General features: G+C 36.8%; 2 protein-coding genes across 2 annotated transcripts in view; both read right to left on the bottom strand.

Moving 5' to 3' along the window:
- VWA3A (von Willebrand factor A domain containing 3A) overlaps positions 1–13,759 on the bottom strand; it is a gene marked incomplete at its 3' end in the record, with an annotated part of 28,032 nt that extends 14,273 nt beyond the window's left edge. The window contains exons 1-16 of the mRNA XM_082772393.1: positions 13,697–13,759; positions 12,842–12,924; positions 12,489–12,609; positions 11,550–11,674; positions 11,401–11,475; positions 9,954–10,008; positions 9,129–9,227; positions 7,983–8,089; positions 7,572–7,697; positions 6,153–6,261; positions 5,446–5,511; positions 4,858–4,983; positions 3,308–3,446; positions 3,111–3,218; positions 2,798–2,874; positions 841–935 (exon numbers count right to left, since the gene is read on the bottom strand). Of these exons, the coding sequence (XP_082628519.1) occupies positions 841–935; positions 2,798–2,874; positions 3,111–3,218; positions 3,308–3,446; positions 4,858–4,983; positions 5,446–5,511; positions 6,153–6,261; positions 7,572–7,697; positions 7,983–8,089; positions 9,129–9,227; positions 9,954–10,008; positions 11,401–11,475; positions 11,550–11,674; positions 12,489–12,609; positions 12,842–12,906 (1,493 nt within the window). The 5' untranslated portion in view covers positions 12,907–12,924; positions 13,697–13,759. The remainder of the gene's footprint in view (positions 1–840; positions 936–2,797; positions 2,875–3,110; positions 3,219–3,307; positions 3,447–4,857; positions 4,984–5,445; positions 5,512–6,152; positions 6,262–7,571; positions 7,698–7,982; positions 8,090–9,128; positions 9,228–9,953; positions 10,009–11,400; positions 11,476–11,549; positions 11,675–12,488; positions 12,610–12,841; positions 12,925–13,696) is intronic.
- Positions 13,760–13,932: 173 nt separating this feature from the next.
- The window catches only part of MOSMO (modulator of smoothened), a 30,855-nt gene continuing 19,778 nt past the window's right edge, over positions 13,933–25,009 (bottom strand). Inside the window, exon 3 of the mRNA XM_082772172.1 lies at positions 13,933–17,760. Coding sequence (XP_082628298.1) covers positions 17,576–17,760 — 185 coding nt within the window. The 3' untranslated portion in view covers positions 13,933–17,575. The remainder of the gene's footprint in view (positions 17,761–25,009) is intronic.

Here is a 25,009-nt window from a genome sequence, read left to right as displayed (position 1 = left end):
GACAAGAGTTCCCAACACAATACAATCACCAGATGGACCAGAAGGGCTAATTCAGTCCTTAATGAATGAATGAGGAGATCTCTAGTAACAGAGGCCTCAGCTATCTTGTCCGAAATTTCATATTCAAAGTTTGTAAACCAAACAATAAGAGCATTTATGCAACTGATGTTGGATGGGAGACCTCTGGTAAAGACTCAGACACAATGTAAATAAATGTTGTTATTATTATTGAGGATGATCCTCAAACAAAGTTAGGTACAGATCTCAAAACACATTCAGAGAAAACTCTTTTTTTTTTTTTTTTTTTTTTTTTTAATTGGTATATCTACACTGACATTTGTCATCTGGCACTTGAATGCACATTACTAAGTGGTGGAGGCAGAAGGTATTTGGTAAGTTGAAATTCATTTTCTGATAAGAATCCATAAGAGGATGTGAAGAAATACTCTGGTATAAATACTAATAGCATGGGTTGAAACCTGATGTAAAAACTACATTTGTCCAGAAACAGCAGTTTCTGTTTGTACATGTGTGTGATTTAAGACAGAAGATGTCCCTAGATAACTCAAATTTAAGAGCCTCATCCTGTTTCTTGGAAATTGCACAGTTTTCTTAACTGACAATCATTGGATTCAGTAAATTCACTACATTATTAAATACAAGAGTATCAGCATCAGTTGTCAAACACGGATTGCTTGCACTGGTTGTATCTGCAATTACCACTTCTGCATATGATTTTTTTCTGCCCTGCATTCCTGAGTGCTCACTTACACAAAAAGGAAAGGTTGACAAATGAGAATTATCACCAATATACAGAATACAACTGTCAGAATACCATACCTCTTTTCATAAACACTTCCCCATATTCTTCTGCTAGCAACGGACAGCCAGTTGATTCGTTTTTCATAGATTCTTACCATTTTGGCAAGGAGTTTCTGTGAATAAATATAGAAAGCTTACGATTTCTTCAACAGCATTTTAAGTAGTTTGTTAACAGATCATTTCAACTAAAAACATATAATTCTTTAACACAATATCAATTTGAAGACATTAGGGCAGTTTAACCAAACTCTACAGAGTATGAACTTTTCAAGCATATGCATGCACTACATGCATGAGGTCAAGTCAATCTAGAAAAGGACATGAAATTCAGAAAACAACTACAACATAGCACTGTTTTGGTGCACAAAATACGAATATCTACCAGGAATCAAAAAATCAGATGCTGCTTTCATGTCAGCCAGTTAGACTTTACAGTCAGACCACAAAATGGAGTTCTACAGATTTCTTATCCCTCCTCCCTTTTAAAGGAATATTTGTCCTGCCTGGCAGCATTCTCATAGCCCTTCCTCAGCAGAGTAGTATGGAAGAGAGCAAAGAGAAAAGAACAAACCACTATATAACATCTTGACTACCAATATCCCCAGGCAGCTTCTATTTCATTAAACTTCTACTCTCTGATACTCTGCATTCTTACCAAGGAGGAAATGCTCAAGAATCACTACTGCCTGTAAGAATTCCATCTGCCTTCACTGTGTTACCTGTATATATAATCTCCACTTCTTCCACACTCACAGGAGTACTCAAAGATCTTCAATATCCCATACAGTGTAAAAGTTCTCCTGGCATGACAGTAGTTTTAAGACTACCTATACAGTAATATTGTCAGTGGCAAATATCTAAAAATCCTAATCTAAATCTAAAACTCCCTAACCTAATAATGTTCTTAATTCATATACAAGCTTGAACAGAAAACTCTAGTAACGGCCTTGGTATCCTCTTGAAGAAAGTCTGACAACTGCCAACCAGGCTGAAGGCAAATGCAAAACTGGATAAGTTTGTGCAGCCAGTTCAGAAACTTAAGGTGAATGTGAGGGATGTCGGAAAACAATGTGTAATGCAGCTGGAAGGAGGCAGAAGGAAAATAGTAAGAAGACATGTTAGAGCATTGTCTTAGACATCAATCTTATCTGTTCTTCAGACTGAACACAATTCCAGTTGTGCTTAACACAAATGAAGAACACCTTTTGGAATAAAGAGCTGCTCTAACCTGAGGCAACGCAATCAGTAATTAAATATTTGGTGTCATTCTAGAGGGAAGCTTTAGAAGAGAGCTTCACAAACAGTGCTGTACATGGTGTCACTGGTGAATTCAATAAGAACAGGGAAATTCCTGATTAAATCTTGTTTGCCGCTATAAATGCCTTTGTGCATAATTTTTCATACCATGCAACAACTTTTATTTCATGTAACAATCATCCACACTTGCTGCTACAGTACTTCCTAGAATGCTCTTCTTGTATGCCTCGAGTCCTTCGTGGCCTAGCCAGTAACAATTAGCCATTCTTTTTCATAAGACTTGTTTGACCTCCAAAGAGATAAAATAGAAATTTATTTTTTAATGATTAAACTAAGATAAAATGGGATAGTTTTGTTAAAGCAAGGAAGAGTCCTCTATTCCACTATATCCTTTCAATGTACAGGTTAAAAGATTCATATATACGGTATGGGTAAAATAATGTAAATACACCCTTATACACAAATCACAAAATGCACGTTGCTATATTTATGAGTAATAAATAAATTATGAGTTCACTGATGAACTTCTTCTCTCACTTACCCTTCTTCCTCACTACCACATCAAGCTAGGTCCCAAATCCAGCCAGATGGCTGCAGACTCGCATGGACAGCTGTCTGCATGTGAATCCCTGCAGTACTTATGTATCATGAAAATTCACATGAAATAATTAGATAGTAATCCAGCCCTGATGAAGCCATGTCACTACAGACAACTCACCTGATAGTTGTATAATACTGGCAGGTCAACATGGATATTTTTCACAGTTCCATCATGCCATTCAAACTGCATCATCACTTTCTAGAAAGATAAATAATATTTTACATGTTTACAGAAACCTATAGGCTGCACTAGCATGGAATTCCTTCCTGGGTTATTTTTGAGAATAATATAAGCATCTGGTTTGAATACACAACTCCAATTTCAGTTAAAGCCTGCAGGATTTCATTATCTCATAAAGCACCAATTTAGTTGGAAAAATGTAGCAGTACAAAGAAAAAAAAAAAAAAAAGAAGAAACAGGTCCCCATCACTTGCCTCATGCAGAGTTGATGATACTGTTTTTTGAAGAATTGGTACAAATTCTTCCACAGGAGAGAAAGCATTGGGAGCCAAAACTTGATAAAGGTTTAACTTCTTAGCTATAGCAAGGAACAAAGACATTAAATAAAACATGTTTTCCATCTTTAATTCCTGTTTCATACCTGTTAAGCTTTCCTTTCTGTGCTACCTTTCAATCCATTTGTCTTTAACCAGTCTGTTGAAGTTTTGGCCAGGAAGCATGGTGTTTGAATAACTAATGGTCCTTCATGCTTTGGAGGCTTTGGTAGGAAGCTGGAAGTTGCTGTATTTGCAAATTCTGTGGAAACCTAAAATGGATTTTAAGAAAAACTCTTACAAGTTTTAGTATACTTTTTTCTCCACCTTAATCCTAAATATCCAGCATAGAATATTTGTTTTACTTATGCTCACTGGAGTGCTGAGATTTCAATAATCAAAATACTTCAAAAATTGCTACCATTGGTTCTCCAACAAATAGGTTTTGTGGAACAGTGCTCCATTAAATTGACTGTATTGGCCACAATGCAAAAATCAGCAGGGGAAATGAAAACATCATGGTCATATGTACTGGCTGGAAAATAGCCAGTTGTTTCTCTAAGACAAGGCAGAAAAAGATCTTCGTTGTACACACACCAAATCATTCTCCATTTCCTACTCATCCAAGCATAGAGTCAAAATGAAACACATTCTACTTCCATTCACACCAATGGAAACAAGTCAACAAACTCCTGTGAGACATTATAACTCTTACTTAAAAATGGGTAAGAGACCTTGCTTTTATGAGTGGATGGAAGTTTGTGGAGATGCTTTTTCATACAGAAGGCTTGACTAGTAAGTTTCTGAAATGATGTGCTTTTATTTGGGGATATAGGACCTTCTAAGTTTTTTCTAGATAACTTCTGTTCCCTGTTTAGTCTATATGGTCTTTAGTAATTATGAGGTTGGAAGAGAGATAAATCTATGCACTTTCACTATATACACCCAAAAGGCAGGATGAGAGGGAACAGAGCTAGAAATATTATTCACAGATGACACGTATGCCTCCAACCTGGAGGCATAGAGACATACAAGGGCACCTGATGGAAAATTTCACTCCCTATTTAAAAGTAAACGTCCACTTCACACAATTGCTTTCACACAGCAGTGACAGAGTAGTGATACAGACTATTTTGTTGATATAAAAATTCCTCCACAGCCATAGATTTGTAGAACAGTGCTGCCAAATTTCTAGCATGAAAGATTGTCAATCATATGTGAACTCAGCAAATTTCTAAAATTCGAGGCTTACGGATGTGCAAAGATGAGAGTAAGGCAAAAGAGAGATGCATATTTCCATTTAAGACCATCTGCACAGGGTCAAAGAAAAATACAAATAAATAACCTATCAAAACAAAGCAGAACTAGAAATTCACCAAACACTCCATAAAAAGAGGAAAAATCACAGGCGATTCTTTTACTTTCTCATCCAAAGTTCATCAAGAGCACTTTGAATTTATTTTATTGAAGAAAAGACATTTTGGAGAACATCTAGCAAAATGGCTCCTTTGCTAGTTTTGGCCTTATTTTGCTCTTCCAATGGATGGCCAAAATATAATATCCAGGCTTTACTTATCACAATATCCAAGTAATCACATTCATTTTTTTTTAATATTGTGAATGCTAAGAAATTCTACCTCTAATACTTCAAAGTACATTTGAAAACAAAATATATACACATACATCTGCTATTCTACTGGTAAGTGAGCCACCAATTCGCCTTTGAAAATTTTGTTTGATACTCTTGAGCAGATCCTTAGCCTTCTGGCATTCTTGAAGTAGCAGATAAAGATCACTACTATCAGAAATCTGTATATATGAAAAAAAGGGGGAGAAAATAAGTTAACTGCTATTCAAATACCAGCTAAGCACAGCTTTCTTATTTGATGGATATGCATTCATATAAGACTGCCTGGCATTGCAGAATAGAACATAAATGTACCCAACACACTACATATAGAAGTTATTCAAAAAAATATATAATTTGATTATTGTTTTGAGTCAGTGTACAATAAATTCATCACTAGTTTCATCTTATTCATCAGCTTTGAGTCAGTGAGAAATATTTGCAATTTACAAAAACATTTTTAGTCACAGAAAGAATTAACCACAGGTTTATTGACCACATCCTCAGCACTTGTCAGACCAAGAACTTTAGAACCAGGTATTGCCATAAACTTCTATGAAGATGATAAGTAGTTTACCTTCTAAGAGTCAAGAATCATCAAATAGATGGGAGAAAAATCCTTTACCTCTCTGGCTGTCACCTACCTCCCCCTTTGAAGAGTAGCAATGATAACGGCCTCTTACATGTTCTGCAAGGTTCTTTAGAACTGCCTACATATATAAATAGGAAGAAAAATAATTACTCCAATTTGGTAATCTCTTTTGATAACGTGGGTTGTTAGTATTCAATTCTCAACTAGAGATAGAGAAGAAATCTTTTAAGATACATGTAGCGAGAAAGCCAAAGAAGTAAGATGTTTCCATTGTTTTTTAAAATAGGAGATGTTTTCACTTCTACTTTAAGAGCATGGCTGAAAAACTCAGTAAAGACATTTACAAAACAGGTAATAAGGGGCAATATCATTCAGTGTGTTTATTAATAAGTTTATTTGTTGCATTAAAATGCCAGTTACTTCCTGTGAAGGCAGGCTTGTGCTAGTCAGATCAAAAGTATATCACTGAAGTCAAGAAGTATAAATATTAGGCTCTGCTTCCCCTGCCCACATTTACTTCTAAATTGTATGCTGTTTTTCCACATCATGGTTTTGTATGAACCAAGATGAATAAACAGATGCTCCAAACAAGTTACTTCATTTGTGCAAATCTGCTCTGAAGAAAATACAACTCTACATCAGGAAGTCTTTAATGAGTAGTTTAGCATCTCCACAAAGTATATGAGAGAAGACATTGCAGCTGGATAGGAAATAAATGAAAGGACACTGGAGGAAGTGAGTATCAACACAATTACTTACAAGAGCAGCAGGACTGCTGCAATCATATATAACAACATGAGCCAGAAGTTTTCTCCCCAGCATACATTGCTGAGCATAGTCAGCCAGTATTTCCAAAGGCTGATCAGTGCTGATGTTGATAAATAAATAAACAAGGAGGAAAAAAAGAAAAAGATCTTAGCAATGACAGCAATCAAACAGTGTGGGGGGAAAGGCCATACTGTAGAAGAAAGGGAAGACAACATTAAGGAGAAAGAAATTTGACCTCCCCTTCCCCTTTCAACAATTACTGAGGTACAACTACTGGAGTTTGAGTCTGTCCTGAAAGTCTGAATGTTAATAAGAGCACTAGGATTCTGTTTTGCTTCATAATGACCTGTGGATGAAGTGAGTTCTAAGTTGTTCATTACTAGCCATGGAAGCTAAAAATCAGGAATTATGTTTTTGCCCCTTCAACAAACTTCAATAGAAAAGTCTTCAACACAGATGTTCAAGTGTATTTACTTAAGTGTATGTCCACTGCTTTCCAAAGGCACCAAATAAAGCAAAACTTTTGCTTTGTGATTAGAATTTACTGACCCCCACAGCTTTCATTCCTGGAATTTTGGTGGCTCTCCATGGCTCATAAAAGGCTTTCCTTCCAGCTACATTTCTGCCAGGGACAGAAATTACTGAAATTTTCACTTGTACATACTATAAACTTCTGCTTTTTGTTCAAAGCAGACCCAAGCAAAACTTGGAACCTTTTAAATGAGCACTTTGTATTCAGTAAATTAGCTGAAATGTAATCTCAATAAACTCTTAAATATCCAACTTGCCAAGCTTACACCATCCCTTTTTTGCACTTTTAAAATAAATACAATATATAAATACAGAGTACAGTAAAAATCCCAGAGCCCTTACTGCAGCCTTTTTCTTGTATCATGGTTCCAGTAAGGCAAGTTTTCAAATGACAACAGTAGAACTGAAGAATTCAGTCCATAATTTATATAATCTCAGCAGGGCTTGTTGACTGGTTTGTTGTAATCAATCACACATTTCAAGTTTTCCACCAGCACCACTAAGACCACAGAGTGAAGACTGCCTTCCAAAGTTTAATGCTATTTTACAGCAAAATCTAGCTACTCATCTAATCGTCCCAGAAATGTGGACCCTTGCAGTGAGATCCATTGAAGAATTTTTATTGATGTAACACTAGAGCTAACAAACGTTCACAAGATTACTGCATTAGCTGATCTGCAAACGAAAACAGTGACTTTACAGTAGAAGAGATCAGATTTATAAATAGCAAAAGTGGGAAGAATTATTAAAGAAATTCAGTGGTACCAACTTAAAAGATGTAAGACTTGAAACTTAAATTTTCTATTTATTTTTGTATCAAGTTCATATTCTTGTACTAATTCTGCTAAAACTGGTTGTTAGAACAAATAATGGACTTACCAGCTTCCTACAATAATAACCAGAGAATTCAGCTTTTTCATTGTAAGGACATGTTTTAAGGCTTTCAGTAAATTGCAGCCTCCACCAGGGGCCAGCTGCTGTACCCACTGTCTTGCTTCATGTAGCCTATAGGAGAGGAAAAAAAAAAAAAATATGCACACTCTATCTGCAGATACTGAATAAAATGGACCATGAAGATTACTATAAACCACAGGGGCTGCTAAGATATTTTATATATGAACAATCAGTGTGAAATCACTAACTGCACTTAAAATTCATTTTTTTTCCCTCTTACGAATCACAACAGGCACAAGATGATGAACAGTAATTATTATCTCCAGGAGATTGCTTTAATTACACGAAGACATTGTCTGAAACACCTTTATTTTATAGAGAAACTAAATTACTTACACATGAACATTGATGGTTTTTGGACTCTCCCACAGAGGTGAAATTTCTGTACCAAATGAGAGGCAATACAATTGCTTCTTATAACACAGCTGTTCATCTATTAAACACTAATGAATACAAAGTTTATTAATACATTACTATCCATGCTGCTACTAGTAGTTATTATGTAAAAGAATAAAAACAGAAATTTACTAAGAGTAGTTGCAGTAATGTTTTCAGCTCTTGCAGAGAAAAGCTTCTACAGGAAGTCATACAGATTAAAGTATTTCCTAAGGAGTACTCAAACAAAACCTGCAAACTTATGATAAACTAGCCAATTTGTTAATGAAGGCAGGGAATACTTGTTCTACTGGTATTTTTTTCTCTTCAGTTGATGTCCATATAAAATAGAACATACTGATCTAGAAGGGGCATGTTCACCCACCAATAAATTACAGAAAATGTTGAATATAATATATTCATGGATAGGGCTAAACAACAGATCAGGCATTAGGGCTAAGCCAACCAAATTTGAGTTTTCTTAAAGCAGCTTTATTTAAAATGCACAAGTGAAAAATGCAGAAAATACAAATCAATTTTAAATAATTTCTGATTGCAGTACATGAAGTTCTACAGACAAAGTTTCAAAATTAGAGTAAAACAGCTACATGATACATTCCTTACTGTAAAACATTTATAAAAGAAAAAGGCACAATAAAGGATAAGTTTGTTTGGGGACTTTGGGAAGCAATTAACTCACCAAATTTTTGACCAAAATTGTGATGTGCATCTTGTTTCGACAAAACATACAGGCATAAAAAACCTACATTTAATATACATAGCTTTGTGTACATCTTGGTTCTCACTCTGAAGTTGTTTCTGTTAGTCAAGTTTAGAATGTTAGAGAATGCTGGTACAAGCACTGAGAAACTTATAAAAATTGATATTATTATTATAGTAGGCAATGTCTAGATCCAAACAAACTCCAGTAACAAAACCTGTAATTCCAAAGACATTTAAAAAATACTTCTTACTACAGAAAAGTTCCACTGTATTATACTCTATGAATTCAAGCAGATTTTTCCTCCCCTTAGTTCTTTACCTGTAGTTATTCCGAGGCTTGATTATCATGTTACAATAGCCAAAGTCTGCTTTGCTATTACTTACCAAAAGGTCTTTCTGAAAATCCAGTAGTCGAGGTCTGTAGTTCATATCAGACACATCAACCACAAGTCCAACTTTGGTACCTTTTACAAGGCCAAACACCTTCAACAAGAAAAGTCACTGTAAATACTAAGCTTACCTAAAGTTCAAAAATGTTTCTGTTTGTTCTGCACAATGCCATGGTAAATTCAAATACTACGTATTTACTTTCAGTTTAGGCTCTCTAGCACAAAAATGAGACAGTGACAAAGACAAGAAAACAGAAGAGTACTACCGCCTCACAGTTTATCCTTATCAGTGAGTCACATTGCCTCCCTTCCAAGACAATGTATTCATCATTTGGGACAATAAAATCACGACTTCGTGTATAGCTTCTTGGTCAGGTTAAATCAAGCCATGTTGTGGAAGCTGGATTTTGGGATGCTGCTCATTTCCCTGTCCTCTCTGAGAGGGAGTTATGTCTTTACCCATTTTTGACCATTAGAACTGCTAGGCACAGTAAGTGATTAACCAGCAACAGAGGGCCCACTTGACTGAAAGACAGCTGCGTTCCAGTCAGAAGTTAAGCTCCCCTTTGTCTGCTTCTGTTTAAGTGGCACTGAGAGGCCCCGATTAAAATCTAGAAAGCAAAAAACTCACATACCAATGAAAGATCACCAAAAGTAATAAATTGTCAAGATAAGGAGCGCTGCATATAACGTGAAGCAGTAAATAATGAAAATACATAACCTTTCTGGAGGCCACTTTTTACTAGCATTCAAAGGTTAATTTATTCTTTAATACTATAAAGAGTTCCCTTCTAAAAATATCCTGCAAAGTTAAAGTTACCTTTCTGCTGTCCTTCAACAGCCACTGAATTCGCTGCTGATAAAGTTCAATCACCCTGACAAAAGGCATAGCACAGCTTTAGCCAAGACATTTTTTTGCATTCTGTATCAATGTAGTATTGCACAATCTGTCTTTATCATGTCCTTTTTCTTGCAGATGCAAAATCACGTTTTAAAAATACTGTTTTCAGCATTTATATAAATAGTGGTTGCAGGGCTAACCATTTAAATACCTCTTCCCCTTAAATTGTTTAATTGACTAACTAGCTGGCTGAAAAAATGGATCACTGAAATGTTTTCTTATCAGTTTTATTATTTATTTATTTATGTATTTATTTATTTTTCTACTGAGAGGAAGGAGAGGCGTGTTCACCATGTGTATGCATGAAGAAAAAAAAGTTCAGGCAAAATTGAGCTAGTTCATCACACATAGCTTATTGCCAGGAGATATATTTAATGTAAACTACACAATTGTTTAAATTGTTTAAGACACTCATGAAATACAACTTTGTGATTGGAAGGCAGCACATTCACTGAAGTTTTGGACTAGTTGCAGCACAACTTTCAACAATTTAATTTTAAAATAGGTATAAACTGAGGTAAAACAAAATACTTGCTGTCCCCAAACATTGCTTTATGTTAACCAACTTATTTTTAACACCCAGTGCTTTGTTTTTACTGTTTGGAGGTTTTAATCAGCACTTCAAAGTAGGAAAAAATCTTTGCCTTGAAACATGAAAGCTACTTTTTTTAACCAGATTTGCTGAGACTTTGTTTAGATGGCAGAGTACTGAAAAGGGACCTTCTGAAGATTCTGGATCTTCATGACTGACATGGTGAGGTATGCTGAAGTAACGGCACTTCTAGGAACAGTCTAACAAATATTGTGAAGACCAGCAAAATTATTACTGTACAGATTATTGAACCTATTCATTAAATGTCTTCCTCAGTTTAAGTTTTCTTCATTTTATACATTTAAAATTCATTTGGTAGTTAACAGTTTTCTATATATCTGCTATACAGGCTTTTTCCCTCCTGGTTCCAATTCAAACTACTTTCAACATTCCATTCCTTGAACAGAAAACCGAGCAATACTGTCTTTTGTAACTGGACACATGATTTGAAACTACTGTAAGTTGCAATAAACACAACTCACATATATTAGTATTACCTGCAAAAAAACAATTCATTATCTGCCTTACAAAAATCAGCTTATTGCTTCATTTCAAAACTTGGTTGATAGGCATCTTCCCCTTCTCAAATAAAAAACCTCAGCTATACTGACACATAATCATCGCCTGCCTTGAATCTCGACAGAAAGGATTTAATACTGATTTAATTCACAGAGATTACAAATTAGGATTGAAGAAAGCATTTGTAAACACCTAAAGAAGGACAGGGATATGGTATCATTTAGTATCAAAATTATCAACAAGATCAAAACTTACTCAGAAAGTCTGGACTCAAAATCGGTAACAGTCTCCTGTGTAAACTCTACCTCTTCAACACCGTTTCTTGAATCCCTGGAACACTATGCATAATTAGCATCAGAGACACACACAAATCAGGACTAATTAAAGGGCAACATTATACTTACGAAATAACATTGCCTTCTTTCATCAGATGTTCTAATGTTAATTTCAAGGATTCTAAACTGTAGTTTCTTAGCCATTCTTCTGTGGTTTGTACCTTTTCTGACTGTATTTTCTTCATTTCAACTTTCTATAGATCAATTAAGAAAAAAATAAATGCAGTATAAAAAATGAAATGTGCTGTTCAAATGCAACAAACATCTAAGTCCCAAGAATGGCTGCTGTGAGGCTGTACATATTCAAAAACAATGTAATTTTAGGTACTGCTACATAGCTACATTCAACAACCAGTAAATTTTAGGACAGTGGATAGAAAAAAATACTCTGCAGTTGGGATAGACCTACTAACTTATTTGTATGAAATGTACACTAAGAAAAATAGTGCTGGAAAGCTCAGTATTATCAGCATGACTGAGTCAACATAGTCCAATATAATGCAGTTAGTACACTATCTTGAATTTGGGATACAAAGTAAAAAAAGGTTTCAGAATACTCCAGATAGAGAGCTAAAGGAAAGAAAGAGAGAGCTTAGTTTGGAGGAGGTAAAAAGGAAGACAACAAATAGTTCAGTAAAAGAAATAAAATAATATACCCCTGTGATTAACAAGAAAGGGAGAAAAATAAAGCATCTCCAACACTTGCCTCACGGATTCTGAAGGGGTATATACTGTATTCCATTTTTCTAAAGAAAAACACAGCAGCAATTTCCAATTTACTTTTATCATTTTGCTTGACCTGTTCACATACTGATTTATCTCTGCAGAAAAACTTTATGTGGATTCATGACTTTTGTGATTTTATCTATCACATTATCTGTATATATATATGCCAATATATTTAAGGAGACTTATCAGTTGTATGTCAGCTTATTTATTCCACACTCTTTATTTACAGTGCGTGTGTTACTTCTCTAGTTGCTCCATTTAGCAGGAAAACTTGCCTACCAGGAGATCTTGTGTCTCGTTAACATGCATTACCAGCAATCCATTGTCCGGTCCTAGATCAGACAGAGTAAAATCTTGCCATGGTGGATGATCACTCTGTACACTGGATTTTGTGGTCACACTACAAGACAATGAATTTTATGGGATGACTTAATTGCCAAGAATATTCCTGTACTGTCACATAAAGTTTTTAATGTGGGAAGTGTTTTTATATTTTGCCATTTGTTTACACACTCCATTTGGTATCTGATAAGTGTTTTGGAGGGACATATTGCATAGTTTATACAAGCTACAGTTATTTACTTTATATATACTTATGAAGTCCCAATAGAATTTTGTAACAGTACCCTTACCCAACTTTTTCCAAAAACTGATCATTGTCCAGCAATTGTGCCATTTTCCTGACATGTGTATCCATTATATGAACAGACTTAGCCTTCAAAAAAAAAGTGACAAGTGACAGTATTACAGCAAACTGCTTAAAATATACTATTCACAAAAACATTAAAATTGACATCAACTTTTATATGATAATTACATTGCATGTAGGACAACAGAAAATTAAAAAGCAGTTGCAAAGAGGAGTTACAATTAACCATCTATAGAAAATGCATTTAGAAATTACTCTGGACTAGTTATTTGTTCAGGGACTTTATGAAGCTAATTATATATATGCACAGCTGCTGGGAGATAAGTGACAGAGCTCAAGCAGAAAAAAATTAGCAAAAGCAAAATCCAGGGCTCTGAGGGTGAGCGTGAGCTGCAGGGACAAGGGGCAAGGAGTGGGCTGTGAGGCACAGAGGTGAGTTGGGAGGGTTAGGTTGACAAAACCGGCACAGGACGGTCCACCATAAAACCATCTAGGCTGGAAGAGGTCTTCGTGATCACCAAGTCCTACCATCAGGCTGACCTGTTGAGTCCTATTGCCGTTCCTTCACTTCACCGGGCTCTTCCAGCTCGCCCCGTCCCAGCAGGTTCCAGAGAGCCCCCTCCCCAACACCTCCTCTCACCACAGGCGGCAGAAAGACCCCCTCAGCGCCCTCACCGGCCCGTTCCCTCCAGCGCCTCCCCTCACCTCACGGGGAAGGTTCCCCAGCCCCTTATCCCTCCTCCGCACCCCCGAACAGCCCGCATCCCCTCCACGCCGCAGCCAAGAACCCCCCGCGCCCCCTCAGCAGCAGCACCCCGAGGCGCCTCCCGGCCCTCACCCGCCCGTTCCTCCGTCAGGCTCAGGTGCCTGCGGCGCGGAGCGGCCGGGAGCAGCCGCCCCCCGGCCCCAGCGGCAGCTCCGCGTTACGGCGTTGCCTGTGGAGACGGGGCGGGCCCGGCGGGGCCGCTGCCGGCCGCCAGAGGGCAGCGATGGGCGGGAAGCGCCCGTGTGTGAGGGGAAGGCACCCGCGCGCGAGGCGCTCGTTCCAGTCAGGGCAGCCGGGGCCGATGGCTTTAGTAGACAATTTATTTTGATAAACTTGCTCAATAACAAAAATACAAGTGAAGAAAATTATGTTCATTTTATACAGTTTGTATTAACATTTGTTCAGATATCATTAATTGGAAAAAAAAATAAAAGTGTTCTAACCGATTAGAAAACAATCCTCGGTAAGGGTGGTGCAGGGTGGACGGAGGACTCAGACGGCCAGGCCTCGAGCGGGACAAGCGGCTGGCAGACACTCTTTCCTTCATTATTGTCATCCTTCACAAAGCTTTTAAAGGACAGCTTTCATTTCCCCCCCCCTTCATTTGTTGGGGCACACAGTACTCTACAGGTGTGTTCTGGAGTGGTTAAACAACAGCTCTAAACACAGGTGTTACAGAAGGGCCCTCATCTGGCCGCAGTGACAGCAGCCAGGGGGTCAGGCTCAGGTGATGCTGCACCCTGCCAGCAGCTCCAGTAACACAGGTAGCGCTTGCCAGCAAGGTAACAACTGAGTGCAGAATATTAAATGGTTAGACTCATGTACTCGAGCATCCCACCCTCCTCTGAGAGGAATGGCTTCCAGCTTCCAAAGGCTTCCAGCTGAGCTCAACCATAACATTTATGCAGACAAATTAACTAGTTTCCCTTCTGAAGGTATTTTAAGCTTCTGATTTCACATGTTGTTAGGCAAATAAGTGACAAAGCGTGCACAGTGTGATGGGACATGAAATGTTTTAAAGAATTTTGAAGCGTAAGACTAGTCTAGTGATGCATGAAATGAGCTGTCCTTCAAGAAGTTAAATATAATGGCTGCCAGAATTAGAAAAGTTTATGTAAACACTCAACATAAATATGGGATTACCTTTGGAGAAGAGTCATATGGAAACATTTGCTTTTCATGAACTGAAAAAGTCTACAGATGTTTAGGCATGTTCAATACGAACTTCTTGTAGTTTAAAATTAAACCTTGTGCAAATAAAACCTATAAATAGTATTCAGCAGATTTTACAGTGATGCTCTTAGGTATGAAAAAGAATGCACACATCTTTCAAACAAAAGTAACAGACAAAAGTTTGACAAATGATTGCACCATAAGACAGTGTTTTATATACAGCTTACAAGATATGATTTTCTGCTATAAATTAATACTGTACTACATAGTACTTAGTGACTTCATTAGAAGCAACTGTTGATAGCTGTCTCTTCATTTACTGAGGGAAGGTTTTTTATTATAATTTATTTATTTATTTACAATGCAGATGGCTGTATCTATTTCTGGACATGAAATGCTCAAATATTTAATCAAACAGCCAGCTAGTTAAATCTCCACTATTTAATAATTCAAAGCAATAGCATTGGCAGATCAGAAAAATTTCCAGCCAGCCAGCCACAGACTGGCTATGCTCCAAGATAAGTGTTCATGTTTTTTATTGCATGAGGATCCATTTACTCAAAGCCTAAATCAACTGTGTACATGATGTTACTATATCCAAAATAGGTAAGAAGGAAGAATCTTAGAGGTTGAGAAACCTGACCCCTTCACTCATGTTCTAGTTAAAAAACCTCCTAGAACTATTTATAGGAGTGACATTCCTGAAAACAGAAGAGCTTTTCTGCATCAGAATTCCTATGTTTTAGTCAATACTTCAGCTTTTGCTACACCACCAATAACACTGAAAATTTAGACACATCCGGCATCTTAACCTGGCATTTTATCTGTCTTCCACAACACTGCTAGAGGGAATTAGAATATCTATGCAGATGAAGGCTTAAGGAACCAAATTATCTTTAAAGCATCAGCTCTAAGTAAGTGCCTGGCTGTACTTACAGATTAGTTGAGAAAAAAATTAGCATTCTATGAACACTTCCTTTTCTTTGTGAGTGAACTAACTGGAAAAAAAAATAATCACGTATAGACCATTAAAGTAGCAAATGTGTTCAAAACCACCAAAATGTGAACTATGAACTGTTTAATACAGCAGAGTCAGGGAGAAGTTAGAGGACCAGAACCCTGTAGGGTTTGAATGGCACTGAGTTTCAAATAATTGTGCAAACTGTCTTATCACCTTAAGTGTCTGAAGATAAGTGATTATTTTGGAAGCTTCTGATTATTTCACTAACATTTTTTAACAGTGCCTAGTAATGTAGCTCAAATAAGCTCCATAAAACAGAACTTGAGACATACAATTTTTTGTTTGCTTTCATAATGGACCTCAAATAAACCATGAGTTAACTGGAAAATGAATGTAGACAGTGGCCCAGGAAAGCTCCCTGCACTAAGAAAAATCTTAATTTCTGCAAGTTTAGATTGAGTAGTAATTTATGACAATACCTATGGAGTTGTAATGGAAAGTAAAACTGCTTTTCATGAATAATACTTCAAATTTGGATGGTCCTTAAATCCACATTTATAATTGCAGTGAACAAGGCATATACTATTTAAACAATTATACTGCTTTTTTAGTAAAGGTGAATTAATAAGTTCATCCATCTTTGCAGTGAAATAGCATTTGCATTACTTTAAACACTGCATTTTACATGCGCTAGAGAAATGTTTATCTCTGCTGTAAACTGCAGTGCTTGAACTCATATGAATATCAATAATAACAATGTTGTAGAAAAAGAGACTTTCTATGCAACAGTTGCTAATAATTTAAATAGTGTCAGTTTCCCCAAATTAGGATTTTAACTTTAAGGTATGACATGATCTCACCTTCTACCCTCATATACAAATAAATTACCATAAAAAGAATTTTAGCTTAACTTAAAATTGCACCTAGAAAGGCATGGGATCGTTTGTACCTATTACAAAACTGTTAAAATCAAGGGCTGCTACAAAGAATGAGGTAAACTGAAGACTCTCAGCTATGTGGCCTTCAGAGAAATGGCTTTTTTTCTATTGAGTTCTAGTTTTGCACACCACAGTGTTTTGCTAGCAAAGCGTTCTGAGTTCTTTTCCAGGAACCATTTGTGTATATATACATATATATATATATGTATATACACACCCACACATACACACACACACTGTATACTGCATCAGCAAAATATATATATATTTATATATATATTTATATAAATATAAGGAAGAAATCCCCCTCTGAAATGTTCCGTAGTGTTTTTCTAGAGCTTATGGGAGAGGAGGGGATGTACGTCTTCTTGCTGTTATGTATCTTTTGGAGAACAAGTGATCTATTGGCTTCTTGGTGCAGCAATGCAAGATCGATCCATATTGGTGCCAAAGGCTTTACGCATTAGAAGGATGTAAAATACTAATTTCCTAATCAGTGAGGCCAGCCTCACTTGAATTCCTCTGCAACCCTCTGGTCTACAACAAAGTTCATAAATACTTTGACTTCCAAATTGTTAGACGTTAAAAATGGGAACAGTACAGTAAGACGGGGCATTATGCTTCTCAGTGTAAAGCATTCTTCACTAGTTCCTATCACAGTGCAGACCTGACTGCATTAAATATGCTCAGGAGATTAGTCAACGTTGTCTGTATTTGGTTATGGGAAAGGCTCTCCTTTTTTCAATCCAAAGTGCATAGTGAGAATAAGTCAAAGCATTCCTTTTTCAATAAGTGTTTGATAGTCATATCTAGGCATCCTCCTGAGAATGCAGTTCTGTGTCTCTTTTCCAAAATAAAGTCCCGCAGTCCAGACATTCATCAGCCAGGTAAACAAACTTTGCCAGCAAATAGAAGTCCAACTATTGTAAAGAAAATAGATAAAACAAACAGTACATACGAAGACCCAACCACTGTATTATTGGGTAACTTGTATGGTTGACCTCCAACTTCGTTGATGTAAAATCCAATTGGAAATATTAGGGCTGCCATACAGAATAGAATCACTGCAAAGAAAAGAGAAAAAAAAAGTCATTGCTGTGAGTCAGAAGAGTCAAAATATTTACAAATCCATAGAGCAGTATAGGAAAGCAAGCCACGTATTCTGACCAAGCCCAAGATCTGAGATATTCCCATACATAACTAGCTTGAAATGACTGAGTAGGCTCTACCTTGCATTTAAAAGATCCCTTGTCTATTTCCAAGACAGACTAAAAGATCCCTTTTTAACAGTAATTTCAGCCTTGCTCAATGGATCATGAACTCTTTACATAAATACATTTAAAGTATGTACTTCTACCACTACCCATGAGTCTAATCATAGAGCACATTACTCCTAATTAATTTAGAAATTCCCTCCCCCAAAGTCAAGATAAACTAATATTCAACATTGAAGAAACTTTTTTTTTTTATCACTTGTCTTTTTCCAACTGTAGCTGCCGTCTCCCATTCTTCCAAGTTCTTTTTCTATCCAAGCTTTGTTAAAAATAGAAAACATTGTCATTATGGTTTCTTTTAGACTAAAATACAGCAGTTTCCTAAATTTATTTCTTAAGAAAATATTCATATATCCTTAAGATTTTCCAGTGGAGTTTAAAGAAAGTTTTCTGATTCAATTTAATCTAAGCTTCTTAGCAAGAAACTTCAAGTTCAGACTCCATGAACTTAGAGAACCAAGCAATGACACTTCTTTTTTCACTTTAATAGTTGGACTTAGGTACATGTTTCATGTTTACAACTGTCTCTGTGTAGATATACAAAGAATAGAACTCCTATTAAAGCCATTCATTAAAATTACACTACGGATTTCACAGGCCTTCAGATATTAAGTGACCCTCATTTCTCACAACACACTTCAGTGCTCTGATCAAATCCAGTAAAGGATATCCAGTGTTGCAATCTTTCCCAGATGAGAACTCCAGTGTTCCTATAAGATACCTCTGGATAAATAATCTTATAGAATTTGAACATACAAAATGCAGGGTTGTACAGTCTCAATGAAGGGAATGACTTCCTAAAGAGAGAAGAGATTCTTCACAAGAAAAAGGATTAGCTTTTAAGTTGGTTTGACTGCATATTCGTGAATATAGCATTAGTTATTTTTTTCTTTAAATCAGTATTAGCACAACAGATTTTTTTCTACAACTTAAGTCAACATTTAGTGCCTTACTGTTATTTCATGTATACGTATTTCAATGTTATTTCAAACATTTATTGGGGGTACCATGTTCTACTCACAATACTCATTCAAGCAAATCTAAATTATATCTGAGGGACATGTTCCACCAACCATACACATACTCATCCCACATGATGCACAGTTCTCTCAGTTCTCAACAAAGCACACTACATACTAGTTCATTGAGTTTCCTCTCACTTAACACACACTGATGCTTTTTATTTGTTAATAAGAAACATAGGTGCTGTCCTTGTCAGTACGCTCTTCTCTACCACTAAGAGATGAAACTCTAGGGGTGCTGTTCCCTACTTGGGAACAAAAAAAGCAACATTCTAGTAATAGCCATCACCTTAACTACTGGCTCCTATGCAAGTCAGCATTGCTCCATATCTTTTTGTTTCCAAAAGGTACCTTAAATTCAGCAGCTCATCTGTCCTTACCAGGACAGTCTCTATTCTTTCCAAACGAAGAGATGATGGCCTAGAGCAGCCTTAATAGTTCGTCAAACAACTTCATTACTCTTCTTCCTGCCTAAATACACATGCTCCAGTCCTTCCAGCTTTACAATGTTTCATGCCCATACTAAAAACTTTATCAACTCCATGTTTATTCAAGGATCAACAGCTTATGTCTTTATGTATATCAGGTCTTAATGCTTAATTCTTGTAATTTGCATAGCACAGGTCTCAGCTTTGAGGAAAAATACTCATGCTCTGTAGAAGAGACTAGTTATGGGCATGAAGAACCTGAATTCAAGAAATGTCCATGAAGAATTATGGACATGAACAAAAAAAAGGACTGTTTCATCACATGATGCACATCAGACCTTCGGCTGATCCTTGCATTCCTAAACATGAAGCTGCTTACACAATACCTTGAGTTGAATGCTGCTAACACAAGAATCAGCCTCTCCGCTTACTTATTTATTCCCCAGTAAGCATTTTAGTAAATAAAAATAAAGTAATATGTATATACACATTCCACTAGAGGGAGCATGTGACTTGATTTTAATATAACCACACCAGCAGATTATGGAAGAAAAAGCACAAACAAATCTGGCAACTGCAGTTACTGAATTGTTGCTCAGTGCTACCACGTTAGACCATCTGTTAAAAAAAACAAAACACAGAAACCAGACATTAAACATCACACACTTTAAACATTAATCTAAAAGTATTTATCTATTTTATTGGTCCACATAATCAAATCCTTAGAAGATTGTTTCCTCTTTTTTAATTGTATCTTAACCAGTAAATGGTCCATCTGACGAGAGAAAGATCAGGTATATGTTTCCTGAGCAGATCTGTGTAAGCACAGAAGAGCTCTGTATGTAAGTGGTCCAGAAAACGGTGGTCGATAATGCATACTTATTAACGCAACACATAATTAGTAACAGTTTCAACAATACTCTGAGGATGAGTCACATTATCATAACTCAGCATGTTTTCTATTACATCCAGTTTGTCCCTGAGGAGCATTCCAGTTATTTACCAAATTTCTATTGCATTTTTAACAAAAATGCGCTTATAGGAAATAGCTTTATGACTCTGACACAACCACCTCCACTTCCAGGATTAAATCCCCTTTATTGTTTTCAAGAACTACATAGCTGGAAAAGTTCTGCTGGCCTCATGGATAAGGCTGAAGAACGTATCTTTATTCTCTCCTCTACTGACCAATTTTATTTGAGGTACATTGTACATACCTGCACCCACAAGCACTCACTCCTAGGTCTGAGACCTGTTACTGGCAAGCCAAAAATTTGCCCAGTATCTCATGTTCTTGTGGGAGGATAACATAGGCAGGTACCTCAACCCTCCCTCAGTTTGCAAGAGGAGAAAAAATAAATTCTGCAAACGCAGACTGAGAAGAATGCTAATTTACATACACGCTTCAAATGTTTGTTACAGAAGTAACCAGCAGTCTTTTTTTTTTTCCAAATAACAGCACACATGTTCCGCTGTGAGGGTTTCCAAGCAATTTTCCTTAGCGTGGTCTAAGAATTTTTAATCTACTGAAAAACAGATTTCAAAGTTTGTCAGATAAGGAAATCTAAGTTATCATCTCAAAAAAATGACATATTAAGATGCATGATTACTTAATTAAAAAAGACAAAATCCAACAAAGGAAGCACTGAGTTAACTTAGCGTATATTGTTCTAGAATGAGAATTGCTGGCTAGAGCTGTGACACAAAACACAGCTTTCCACATCTGGTCATATCAGCTCAGCGAATTTCCAGCAAAATCTCCAGCAACCCATAAAGAACTTCTTCCTCAGGAGTACGTACTTACGATTTCAGGGAAAGTTCGCAGAAAGACACAATCATTACAGTTGGTATTAACAAAAATATTTAGGTAACAGAACACAATTTCTAGTCTGCTTCTGAATGTTGTCTGTCAAAAAAAGTCTAGATCCTTTAATTCTTAAGCTTGAAATTGTTTTCAGCATCCAGAGACAGTAACTTCAAAGAATCCAAGATAAAGTGTATTGAAAGAAGAAAAAGGATATGGTCTAGTCTTTAGGGGAGTATGGTACTACCTGCTTGTCTATTTGGAGATGCATAACATAGAAAGCAGAAGCTGGTACAAATCCTTTGTAACCCAAGAAGCCCTTTATTCACTCAAACACCAGGAACAAGTATTTGCAAGATAGCTAATACTAGTTAAGAATATGATTGTCCTACTGTGTTTCTACTTGTGTTCCACAAATCAAGTCTGTTACGCTTATGAACATTTAAATCCTAATACAAATCAGTAACAGACTCTCTTGTAAATGCTAGGAAAAAAAAAAGGTAAATTATGATTTTCTATTCAGCATCTCTTCCTGTGATATATCTCAGAGAAGCACCTACACTTCAGTGGTGGTAACAGAATTAGTTCCTTTTCTAACTGTAGCAGATGGTAGAGACCTGAATTTGTTTAAGATGTAAACAGACCTTGTAGGCTATTCTACGAATTCCTGCAACATCCCAGATTGTTATAATATACAGAATACCACATACGTGGCCTCCACAGAGGATAAGCTCTGGATATAGTTCCTAATTATAGATCTTAACAGTATCTGTCCCAAGGACCACAAGAATTACAGCTTTAAGGATTTACCATAGGTTCGCCACATCCTATCTTCTAAAACAGAAGATGGCATAATGACCTGTAAAGGAAAGGGATTTAGATTAATTTGAAGTAGGACTAGCAAGAAAGGAGTAGTTTCAGAGATACATAGAACAATACCAAAGCCAGGTTTCTTGCCTGCTACCAACTTATGCCTCCCTGTCACAGGGCAAAATTAGTGATGAAGCAGTACAGAAGCTGGGATGGTAACAGTTAGCTCACACTTGAGCAAAAGGTAAACAATACCATGCAATGAATAGCTGACGGATCTTTGGTTGCCATCAACAGATGAGGCACAGCTGTGTGTCTGCAACTCCTCTTTTATTGAAGAAGCACACAGAAACCTGGGCAGTACAGAAATGAACACCAAGAAGGAATCTACTCTTCATTACATTGTGTGAATTCAGCACTACAGCTAATGGGACTCAGAACAACAATAGTTTTGATAGTGTCTACGCCCAGGGTGACAATACCTATCACATCAGTAGGAATACTATGATTTTTGAAAGAATCTTCTCTACAGGAAGCATAGGAAAACTTTTGCATTTGCCTTTAGAAGACTTTTGTCAAGTGTGCAGCATGATTTGGAAGACTGAAATCTCTCTTCTGTATGCGTAGACAGTTTGCAGAGAAGCCTGAAAGACAAGTTTCTACATAGTAAAGTCACCAATGGCTGAGGAAGGATGCAAATGCTGTGCTAGCAAATACTCTCAGGTGCATCCCTTTAAAAGTGTATACAGGAAAGCAATACACATGAAATAAAAATTAAAATTTGGTCCTTCACATGTCCTTTAGCTAAGGCAGACAAGATCACTTGGCAATAATTCATATTTAGTAGATGCACTATTGAAAAGCGTGTTATCCAAGATGACAAGACTATAAGCAAAAATTCCAGTAAAGATAAGGTACATAATATGTTTAATTTTTCTCCAAGCCTAATTTCTCAATATGATTAAGACATCAAGGAGAGACACAGGTTTTTGCTGAGGAAAAAGGTTCTGATTCTTACTTCATGATAGCTACTCCTCCTGTAACCTTTGCTGGATACAACAACAAAAGCAAGCAGGTTTCTCTAACATAATTGGTAGTGCCAACAAACTGCTGAATACAGAGGGATGTGTGTGATGGGTGACCCAAGAACCTGTAGATCCCATCTACAGCCATAACCTGGGTAAAACATGAAAATGAAAATCAGACTGCAATAAAAGGTGATACCAACAGCCTGGATAAAGTCACCACAATCCAAAACAATGTCCAAAAATCCATCTAATACTATCTTAATCTTTTAGTTGTAGCAGAAAAACTCTATCCTACCTTTGCTTCTCTTTGAAGGGGTTGGTATAGGCATGCCAAGCAACCAGCACTAGTTTATGACCTGGACTCTTCTTCCCTGAATTATCATACTGTGCTCTGTAAAGTGAGCAAAGGAATGAAGCGCTGAGGATGTTTGCACCAGTTTGCTCTACAGACTTCTATCAGTTGAGAAAAACATTAAACAGTCCCTTAGGGTCTTTCACATGATTATCACAAAATCAAAACAAAGAAATCAGGAAGCTTCTCTTTCCCTGCACAATGTTGTTAAACAGCTACAGGAAGCTGAGCTTCCAAGACTTTACTCTTCTGCAAGGGAGATCTTCATTCTCTTCCTCAAAACGAGAGGATATTTCAGATAGTTATCCAGGAATAAGAGTGAGACTCTCATCACTTCTCTGGATAGCATTCCACCCCCTTGGACAGAAGGGTATTTACACTGGATCTGGAAACAAACAGACTCAACCCATCAGGGTCAAATTCCAGCATGAACCGGGCAAGACTGACCTCTTACCAGACCCTCCTTACTACTGGCAGAGTTGCAAGGAAACGGCTGAACAAAAGGATTCCTCTGCTGTTACATGATTTAATTTAGACCCCCCTTGCATTTGAAGGGAACAGAGCTGCCAGTCCCAGGGTGGCCTTTAGCAACCCTAGCAAACTTTGCTGCCACCTAGGACATCACATACTCTGTCACATTTAGAAAGCTCTGCAAGAACAATATCTGCTAGTTGCCTGTGCTGTGGAGTCTTGAAATCACCTGCAGAAGATATGTAATACAATTATGAAGTTTTCTCTATCCCCTTCTAATGAGTTACCTATCTTTTCATAACACGGTACTCTGGCACTTCACAGGAAGGACCTGTTCATTGTAGTCCAAGTTAATTCCACATGTCGCCTAATACCAATCTACATATAGATTACTAATTTGTGTTGCCGTTCAATGAACGAGAGAATTTGTTCTCGTCTACCTCCTGGAAAGTAAAGAACTCTGCCTTCCATTCACTTCTTTTCCCAAAGTGACTTTTATTACAAGTGAGTCAAGCAATACAATTTCCCATCATCATTGTTAACAGGAACAGAAAGGTCACAGAGTCATACGTATTGGAGATGAATATCAAAGATGTTGAATTTCAGCAACACAATCAGATCTTAATAGAATCATAAGAAATTCTGAGTTGCAAGAGAAAAAAGTTAATATGCTTCATTATTAAACATCTCCTAACAAAGGCAAGTGCAGACCCTTCTATATTTAGACCTTAATAATGGACCAGTTGCAAGCCCAAAGGAATCTACAGAAAAAAAGAGCTTTAGGTTACCAGAATTTTCAGCTGAACCACGCAAAGTTATAGAAAGCTAAAGATGCAAGATTTGGATTAATGGAGATATTTTAAAACACTAAAATATGTAAACCCCAAAATGCAAGTTGTAATTTAAAGAAAAAACCTCAGTAAATAAACATATAGTACTAAAAAAAAACACCATAAAACAAGCTTTGACTTCAGCTCACTGTAAGCATTCTAATCTTACATAGCATTCTGAGCTCAAACCCTCCCTGCATACATCAGATGCACATGAAATATGTATAGATATACAATGACAACTGGAAGTTGGGATTTAATATTCAGTAATACTCATGTCTATTTTAGTCATTC

Source organism: Aythya marila (assembly GCF_965140915.1).
Source record: "Aythya marila genome assembly, chromosome: 15".
Taxonomy (NCBI): Eukaryota; Metazoa; Chordata; class Aves; order Anseriformes; family Anatidae; genus Aythya; species Aythya marila.
Note: the sequence above shows the minus strand (reverse complement) of the source record. Positions and strands in the feature narration are given on the sequence as shown.